Source organism: Alligator sinensis, unplaced genomic scaffold, assembly GCF_000455745.1.
Source record: "Alligator sinensis unplaced genomic scaffold, ASM45574v1 scaffold173_1, whole genome shotgun sequence".
Lineage (NCBI taxonomy): Eukaryota > Metazoa > Chordata > Crocodylia > Alligatoridae > Alligator > Alligator sinensis.
This window is the reverse complement of record NW_005842207.1, coordinates 106,168-115,880: the sequence shown is the minus strand read 5'-3', so window position 1 is coordinate 115,880 and position 9,713 is coordinate 106,168. Positions and strand designations below refer to the sequence as shown.

Genomic DNA, 9,713 nt, shown 5'->3' with positions numbered 1-9,713 from the left:
TGCATTTTTAGGCAAAGATCATATCTACCTCTATATTTAGTTAAAAAAAAAAAAAAAAAAGCTCTTTCTTATGAACTCTATAAATAAGCTAGTGTAATTCTTTTGTATTATTAACTCAAAATTCACCTCTGAACTAATGACTTGTGATGGCAGACCAACCCACCCATTCTAGTACAGATCTCTTCAGTCAGGATGAGAGTGAAAGTCTTTTGTCCCATGGTGACTTTTTTTTAAGTGGGCTTGTGGGTTGTGTAAGCAGGGGCTCTTGGGGCTAACCAAGTTTGATTTAAAGGCAGTGTTCATTTCCTTTGACCCTCCATTCCTGAAATTAGTCAGTTTCTCGTCATGCCCTCCAATTGTTATTATTCTCACAAGCTTCTCAAACAGATGGAATTTAAGAAACCAAAGAAGGGAACTAACATTAATCTCTAGCTTGTTTCTCATGTAAAGCAGTATGCTATTTACCTTCTATGAAACAGTCTCTATAAGACAAGGGGGTCTCTAAAACACCAAGCATTTTAAATGCTTACTATTTGTCTAATAAGAGCCAGACCATATTACTTTTCAAGCCAAAATAAAATTAGTGGCAGTCTGATGTATGCAGTGACGAGAAGAGGTAGGGAAGGAACCAGGCTCCTGAACATAAACATGGACTCTGGTAGCTTGGAATAGCATGGGAATTAGAAAGGGACCTCTGCATCCACACATGCAGATTTAGTGAGAGTGCTATAATGTCAGTCAACAAACTGGATAAGTGTCTATCCAACTAACAGGGTGCATGCCATAATGCCCCTGGCTTACTGCATCCTTCCAAGGTTTCACCCACTGTTGTTAAGGTGGCTTAGTTTTACAATTAAAAAAAAAAGAACAGAGTAATTCAATGATTTTACTGACCTCCACTTTAACATATAATTTATTTGTGCCATTTTATTAGTTTACATGTAACTAAGATATGAAATGACAGTGGTCCAAGAAATAATTGTTAACATTAGTTCTGAGAATTTCATAGGGTTAATAACTCTGGCATCTAGATAGCATTCAACCAAGTGTCTGCTTTTAAAAAAGGTACAGGGCATTAACCAAATTTGTTCTGAAACACTGAATGGCCACATAAAAATTTAAATGAGAAGTATCTCAATAGATGTATTGCTATATTTATTCCACAGTAAAATATATATCTTTAGTTTTAGGAAAATAGTTTGACAAAAGGGATGACAAAAACTGATAAAGCTGGTGTTACAATACAGAAGCATTGATGTAAAACAGTGCTATAAGCAGCTATGCTCACATAGCGGAATAAATACAGTACAAGGGTTGAAAACATTTTTTCTTAGAAGACTGGACAAAGTAATCCTCTGTTTATATACACAAACTGAAAATGTTTAACTGTTTGCACCATTACAGCTATACTATAATTTGGATATGGCCATCAGCTTTTTGCCATCAAGGAATAAATTAAGCAACTCTCTTGTGACTACTTCCAAAAATTATTCCTATCCTAGAATTCCCTCAATTCCCTTTTGACAATTAAGATTTTTCTTTTCCATGACCAACATCCAAAAGTTGAAAGAGGCATGTTTTACCCCACCCACCCAAGTGTACTTAGGCTGTTACGTTTGTTTGGGTTTCTGCTGATGGGGAAGGAAAGACAGGAGACCTCAAAGAAATGTTACAGCAAATCAAGACATTGCCTTTAAATTTTCTTGCTTTGGCAGCCATGTCCAATACATTTTCTCATTGAATGCTGATCTGAGAATCACAGGATCAAAAGTACTAGTAAGTGCAGAGGGTAATCCACCACTGTGCTTTGCAGGGAAATACCATCCTTTTCAAAGTTATTGTCATTCACTTTTGGTTTTTCGGTTGTGAAGCCATGTACAATGCTATCAAACAGTAAATGGACCCTCCAATTGTTAGAGCCATAGTGGTCCGATACAGCAGTTGATCAGGAACTCCTTGTTTCAGATGTACCAGCACCCCATCAGCCTTCTGAGGGGACAAAGAAAGGTTATGCTTATACAGATCACCACATCGAGCCACCATAGCTACAATTAAAAATCATGCCACTATAGTCCAAGAAGATCAAAGATAAAAACTCAGTGTAAAATGTGGGTAGAACACGGTATAGTAAAGGCTTTTGGTTTATACCTGAAATAGCTTCTGTAGTTCTGGTACCTTGTTTCTTCCCAAATAAGAAACAGCTGCTGGAGACTCTGAATCCACTTTAGTTGGCATTTCAAAAATTGGAGCTGGCAATTTGGTAGATACCAGTGGTTTGAGTCCCTGCATAAATAGAGGCATAAAGTTTAATAGTCCCTGGATAGCTCACTATGTAAACATATCATATTCCAGGCAAACAAGCTACCACAGCCAATATGAAGATGCATTATAGACAGAAGGTGAAGTGGTAGAATCCATGTCTGCCATGTGGGAGACCTGGGTTTGATTCCCAGTCTCACACAACTACAGCCACTGTAATCCAATTAAAAAGCTATACTGATTTGTAACTGATAAACTTCTGAGGTTCATCTCTGGTTCAAAATGCAACAAATTCATTTGCCATCTACAAGCAAGAAACTGTGTGGAAATTAAGTGCCTATATCTAGATACTTTTCCATACTACTTTAAAAGAAAAGGACAGAAAAGGGAGGGCACTCAATAATCAAAGGGAGCTCTAATGAGGGATGTTTGGTGGTGGGCACTGCCTTGGGTGAGTGAATGTAAATAAACTTACGGAAAATGGCTAACACCATCTCCTTTCACGTAAGTGTTACTAAGGAACACTCTTCTCTTGCCCACACCTGTCCAGTTGCATGCAGGTTTGGCTGCATGCAACTGGAGGCTGTTTGGGCATTTTATCCAATAGGATTCAAGTAAAAATGCCTAAAATAGTCTATAGGGTACAACCGTCTGTTATCAGTCTGGGTGTCCCGCTTGTGCCTCAGCACAGCTGCAATCCATAAACTAAGTGCTCCTCTACCTAAGCCTTCTGAGAAACCTAATCTGGCAGATTTGCACACAATGCAGATGTAGCCACTGCTTAGAAATGTGGCTGGAGGAAGTGGTTAAGGTGGTATGAAGAAACAATGAGTTTAAGTGCCCAGAGAATAGTTAGTCAAAATGGGAAACGCCTGACTAGTTATAGCACCTCCAGGGTTAGGTGGCAGCTGAGGAGGGTAAGATCAGAGGTTGCCAACCTTTTTTGTACCAGGACCCATCTGTAAACATCAATGGCCAGTCCCAACCTAGTAAACAGTTTAAGTAAAAAACATGCAAGTATTTTGGCTCCAAAATATTTATTACACCCTACAAGTTAAAGCAGCTCAACAGTCTTAATTTTAAACACAGAAATCAATATTAAAACATTAACGGCAATATCAACATGTGGCTCTCCATTACCCCCAAGTGAATATTCATCATTGTGCAATTTGCACAGTGCAGATTGCTGGTGCCCCTCACTCCTGACTCACATCCCCCTGGCCCTGCTAGTGTTCTTCAATCACAATCCACAGCCCTCCTCCCTTCCTAGCTCTGCTAGTGCCCCTCACTCCTGAGGGTCACTTGTAGTGACCCAGTGCCCCTAGGCCCCAACTCCCCACATCAGCAGGACATGGGGGGAGGCACCTGCCCCACCCCGTTTTGTTCACCCACAGTGGGGTAACAGGGCTGCAGAATGGGCAGAAACTGCTTCCATGGCCCAGCAGACAAGATCTTGAGTGAAAGAGCAGAGTGGGACAGCAAGATAGTTGCTGCTACCACCAGGACCCATGCACAAGCAGCTTGAGGATTAATGGATGAAGGTGAGACGCTGCACTGCTCTCACCTCCTCCTGCCGCCAGCCACTTACACACGCTGGGCTGTGGCTCTACCCTGCCGCTATAGCCCAGTCACCACCGCTGCTTCCCTCAGGCTGCCTATGCTGCCCACCATGCCACCTCCCCTCTGGAGTAGTCATGACCTGAGGGGAGCAACTGGCTGTGGGAGGAGGTAAGGGTAGCATGCACCCCCTCCCCACATCCGTTACTCCTTGCACTGCTGGTGGTATGGCTGGCACAGGGGGTCCGGCAGCAGCAGCAAGGAGTTTCACCATCCCGCTCCAACCTTCTGTGTTGGGTCCTGCCCACTGGGCCATGGAGATGGCTCCCGGCTGTGCCAGTCCAGCCAGGCGCCTGCTGGCCTGTGCCTGCTGTGGGTGTACAAATCTGTTGGGGGAGGCAGCATATGCCCCCCCCCAATGCCCTGCCGATGTCACCTGTGCTCCCGTCCCATGGACTTACTTGTGGGGAGCTACAGGAGCTGCTCTCCACACGCCTAGCTGCTATGGCCTGCTGAATGGTAGTCATGACTATTTCCAGTGAATTAAAGGCTGATTTTCAGTGGAAAGAATCTAGGAAGCAATTTTCTCCTCAGCAGAAAAGGTAGTAGTAAAACTAAGCTGATCCTTCCTAACATCCAATAGAAAGGAAAAACTAAGGAAGAGTGCCAGCTTCCTTTTTCTCTGGAAAATGGAACAGCTCAAAGTGAGCAAGTTTGCTCCTACCTGCTATTTTCCTATGGAAGAGTTGGGGAGATTGGTCTGAAATACCCACACTACATTCTGAGGGTAAAGGACTGAGAGGGGAGACAGTGCCTCAATCTCTAGAGCTCACTTCATAGGAGAGGTCAGAAGACGGGGACTACTGAAACCGTGCATCATGACAGGACTGGAAAGAAAACTGGGTACAAAGGAGGCAAAAATGAATTTGTCTTTTTCCTGGCTCCCCCCCCCCGCCTTTTTTTTTTAAACCGGACTTGAAAGCATGATATATCATTTCCATCTTGTGAAAAAGTGTTTAAAGAAGCTTTTAGCACAAAGCGAGCTACAGGCAGGGAAATGCAAAAAGTTTCCTTAAAGGCAGCTTGCCGCCAATCTTCACAGTGCCCCAAATCATATCCTCCTACTAGCTGGGTAACCCTTTCTGCTTTAGTAAAGATGCCCCTGCAGCTCACTCCTGAGGGTTGAACTGTAAGCCCCAATGAATATACCCATCATCTCTTTTCCTCTGCAAATATGCAAATCAATAACAGAAGATGTTATTAAGATGACTGAGTGCTTTGTGAGGAAAGGTGGGGAGGGATGCCAACAAACACCCTCATGTCAAGTACCCTTGCCACTGTTAAGTAATGATTAAGGCAGAGGTGGGCCATGGAAGGACTTTGCCCCGCCCACAGTGGGTCCCTCAGTTCCACCTGGCTCAAGTGGCATATGGCATGTCACTTACCTTTGGCAAGTCTGCCATGAGAACTTGTGCTTGTATTCAAAATTTAAAAAAAATCTTGCTGTCATGGCTAAAGATAACATTTCAATCACAAAGAATAAATGGATGCAATGATAAAGCAGGAGTGGGCAAAGTCCACCCCATAGGCTGGACTGGGTCTGTGGCAGACTCCATTTCCAGCAGCCCCTGGCCACGCCACTCTATCTGGTCTCCATAGAGACCACCCAGGAGAGGTGCTGTCAAGGGTGCACAGCTGGGCAGGGAGCTAGTGGTGTGCGAAGCGGGCAGTATTCAATTCGGATTCAGATTGGGCCCGATTCAGGGGACAGTAATTCGATTCACTGGTTTGGATCGCTGTCCCGATTTGATTCTGCTGAATCTGAAGATTCAGTTCTGATTCAGAGAATCACCAATTCGGCCATAGACACAGCTTTATATGTGTTTTCTACGTACCTCGAGGTACCAGGCATAGCTTGTGAACGCTAAGATGGTGGGGCAGATGGAGCGTCCCATGGGAGTGTTGGCGGGGGGGAAGAGTCCCTCGCACGCTTGGCAGTGGACCTGGAAGTGGACCAAAAGAACTTCTGGTCCACTTCTGGGGCTGCTGCCAAGCATGGGCAGGGAACACCCCCCCCCCCCTTCAACCCCTCCAGCTCAACTATCAGCCACAGGGGGACCTCAGGTGCTCCCCAGACCCAGGAGGCACCAGTCACTGAGCTGGGGGGGGGGGGGGGGGGGGGGGGCATCCTTGGGGCAGGGATAGTTGGGGCCACAGCCAGGGCAGAGCCACTGACCCAGTGCCTGTAGAACCTATGCTCATCACAGGAGCACATAAATCTGATTCGACATCTAGTACTTATTCAAATAAATAACCTATTCTTTATCTCCTGGGTGACTCTCAGCATCTCCTGGAGATTTATCTGTCTAATTCCTGCAGACTCCAGGACGATCCTGGAGGCTCAGCAACGCGCCATGGCACCGCAGGGTGCCTCGAGCCTTTCCAGGGTGGCGTGGCACGGGGCGGGAGGGGCTCCCAATCATTGACGGCTCTGCAAGGCGCTATTCGATGGGGGGCAAAAGGAGCCCAGGCTGCAAATCCCATTCTGAGAAGCTGGACTGCTCACACCATGGGGAGCGAGAAGGACGTCACTGTGCGCCCCGCCCCCTCCCAACCGCCACCAGAACAACGCTGCAGCAGGAAACGCCCCCGATACTCGGCACCAACCGCTGCCGCTCCCGGTGACACACGCCAAGCGCCGGCCCCGCTACCCTGCCCCGGGGTGGGGAGGAACCCACAATGAAGGTCATGGGTTCGGGCGCGAGCCCCGCGGTACCTGAGGGTTGTAGGCGGCCGCCGCCCCCCCCCCGATCAAATTCTGCGTGAAGCTGCTGAATTTGTAATACATGGCGTCTGGCTGCCCCGCACACGTGAAACCGCGGCCCGACTGTGACAACGAGGAAGGAAAGCCCGGCGCCGGCCGCATCAGTAGGCCCGCCGCGCCCTTAAACAGTGACCTCGGAAAGCAGCGGCAGGCGCGGAACGGGCCACACCGGCGCTGCCCAGGAGCCCGCCGCGGGGCGCAGCAGAACTGCTTACGCCGCGAGCCTTTGGGGGCGGCTGCGGGCGCGCGCACATTTGCAGACAGGCACGACGCAAGCAGCCTGACCCGGCAAAACCGAGTGCGCATGCGTGCTCCGTTCCCTTCTCATAAGTGTGCAAGGTCCTTCGGCCGGCGGCCGAGGGTAGGGTTTAAAACGAACCAATTCGCAGTGGAGGACGCTGGGGGAGCTCCGCCCCCTGCCCAGCAACTGTTGCTTAGCGAGGGGGGAAGCTTTCCCTGAGGCGCGTCCACTTGAGAGGGGACGACCCAGGTGGGGCTGGGGGGCGCGTGATCATCGTGTGCGCAGGCGCGGGCAGGTGCAGCCCGGGCCCTCACCCCCGGCTGCGCCGTTGAGGGCGGGGTCACCGGGCGGCTCCGCGACCTTCGCCGGGCTGCTCCAGAGTAGTTACGTGCCTGGTGGAGGGCCCCGCCTCCCCCATGGCGCTCACTACAGTATTTACCCGAGTGCGCGGGCATTTGGAAGTGAAGATGCCTCCACTCCCACCGCCTACAACTCTAGAGGTGGGAAACTATAAATGATTTCATTATAAATGTATCCGTTAACTTGATAAATTGTAAAATGTATAAATGGAATGTATTGAATAAAGTTATAAAGTTAAAAGTAGATCTGTGAAGAAATTGAGTTGGTTGAATAAAAGGGATCACCTCTACCACAAGTTCTGATTCCTTTATAAAGTAATGCGTTTATAAATTAATAAGTTGTAAATTATGAATTTATAATTTATAGTTTATACGTTTTCCATATCTAGGATGTAATTAGTGGAAGGTCATCTTTTTGCAGGGGGTGCACTGCCATGTACAGGGGGTGCACGTGCACCTGTGTGCACCCCCTACATGTCGCTCCTGCCTGCTCTCCTCCCTGTCACTTCCCCTCACCCTGCTGTCTGCCCACCTGGTGACTTGCCTCCTGGCCTGTTTCTGCCACAGTCTGGCTCCAACTCCAGTTCCAGGCCAGGGCACGGAGCACATGGTGACTCCAGCCCCATCCAAGAAGCAACTCTAGCTCTGGGCCTGCATCCTAGCATGAGCTGCAGCAGCTCCTGTGACAGTCTCCTCCCAGGCTCCCACCACAACTGCAAACCATGCAATCTCCCCACAACTGTCCCATGCTGTCTCACCTGTGCTTGCCCCACCGCACCATGCAGTCTCCCCAGTGCTCCCTCTCACTGTGGCCCCTTTTCCCCACCACACCAGCTGCCACAAGGCAGCAGCAGTAAAAGCTGCAGCTCCAGCCCTGCACCCAGGCCGCGGACCCAGACCCACAGGTGCCCCAGGCTGGTACTTGAAGCCAAGACCTGCCCCTCCCCTCCCCCCGCCATGTTGAATGGTGAAAAAAAACCTTGTCTTGGGTTTGGGTAAATACAGAAATAACAATAAAATATTCTGCTATCCAGGTGTTTCCCTTGTTACCAAGCACTTCTTTCTAGCAGAAGCAACATCCACATCAGTACTTGTCTGGCAGTGGTAACTTCATTTGAAACTTGGTGTGGCAGGGAAGGTGGACATGGTGTTCTTCTGAAGAGAGTTTTCTGCAGTCACAAAAGGCTTTATGGCTCTGGGGAACTTGTAACACAGGACTGGGAAATTATTTGGGCTGGAGGGCCATTTGGGGAGTTTTGGTGGGCTGTTGTAGGCAAGCGGGGGGGAGGAGGAGGGGCTGACCTGGCTTGACACGGCGGGGGGGCAGGCGGACATTTGATCCTATCTGGCTTGGTCCCATTCGTCCTGCACCCACCACAGGGGGCACCAGATGGAGTGGGTGGGTGGATGGGCAGGGTCTCTAGACCTGACTTCATGTGGCACCCAACATCTAGGGAGACGACGAGCCAATTGCTCATGGATCCTGTTACTCATTAGCCAGAGCAAGCAGGGAGCAAACACTAGCACACATTGCTCGCAACAGCTTTATTCAGAATGGAGACAGCTTCTGACTAGCTCCCAAAAAACGAACAAATCAGGGAGCCGCACTGAACATTAGTTCCTTTCACATTTTATATGCCTTGGTTCATACATATTAACATTCATTCCACCTATGTCCCTCCTCGGGTTCCACCCATTTCTCCTCCCATCTCAAGCTCCGCCTCTGTTTACTGCGTTCGCATAGAATTGCCTATGCATTTCATTCATTTAGATGCCTCTGCTAAGAGCACATGCGTAAGGCCAGGAACTCGAGTACTCTCGGTCACTTGCTGGTCCTTTCTGGTTGTCTGCTGACTCCAGCAGCCTCTCCAAGGTCTGGCTTCTGTCTTATCTCCTGACGATAGCTGGTGGGCTGCATCTTGTTCTTCTTACACAAGGAATCATGTATCCTTCACACAATTCCATTGTTAAAGAAACTACTTGCCTAAGCATTTGCAAGTTTATTTTAATACATCATTTTGCCTTGTGACCAGCTGCTTTGCTGAGACAAAGATTAAAAGCCTTGTTCCAGCTGCAGATCCAATGCGCCTCAATAATCCAAATTATTGTCACCCTAACAGTCTCCATAAAGACTGGCCCAGGACCTCCACAGGCAGGGCATAGGCAGATGGGATGGGGCCATGGATGGGTGGAAAGCAGTGTCCAGGAATGGGACAGGTGGGGGTTAGGGCTGGTATCACGGGTCTGTGACAGTGTGGGGCCAGGACTTGGGGCAGAGCCACGATCTGCTCCCCACACCCCCATGCCTGTGGAACTGGCAGCTGTTGCAGGGACATGTGAGGAGCAGATTATGGCTCTGCCCCAGGCCCCAGCCCCACACTGTCACCGCCTTGTAATCTCAGCCCTGGTTCCACCCACTCATCCTGCTCTTGAATACCTCCCACTCACAGCCCCAACCCATCTGCCCAGCAGC

The 9,713-nt window shown here is 48.8% G+C and overlaps 1 protein-coding gene across 2 annotated transcripts; it reads right to left on the bottom strand.

Moving 5' to 3' along the window:
* Positions 1–889: 889 nt before the first annotated feature.
* Positions 890–6,753, bottom strand: LOC102367872 (cytochrome c oxidase subunit 7A-related protein, mitochondrial). Of its 2 annotated transcripts, none has more exons than XM_006026728.3 (3): positions 6,593–6,753; positions 2,149–2,283; positions 890–1,989 (listed from the first exon to the last, which is right to left on the bottom strand). In XM_006026728.3, the coding sequence occupies exons 1-3, from the start codon at positions 6,740–6,742 to the stop codon at positions 1,846–1,848; spliced, it is 429 nt and encodes a 142-aa protein (XP_006026790.1). In that variant the 5' UTR covers positions 6,743–6,753; the 3' UTR covers positions 890–1,845. The 2 variants fall into 2 exon arrangements, with proteins under 2 accessions (XP_006026790.1, XP_014376834.1); XM_014521348.2 differs by having other exon boundaries at positions 890–1,986.
* Positions 6,754–9,713: the final 2,960 nt, after the last annotated feature.

Bases quoted from the DNA above. Each gene is read 5' to 3' on its own strand.
- LOC102367872 (XM_006026728.3), bottom strand. From the start codon at position 6,742: ATGCGGCCGGCGCCGGGCTTTCCTTCCTCGTTGTCACAGTCGGGCCGC. The intron at 2,284-6,592 runs GTACCGCGGGGC...CTATTTATGCAG, and splicing joins CGGCCGCCTACAACCCTCAG to GGACTCAAACCACTGGTATC. The intron at 1,990-2,148 runs GTATAAACCAAA...TTGTCCCCTCAG, and splicing joins AACTACAGAAGCTATTTCAG to AAGGCTGATGGGGTGCTGGT.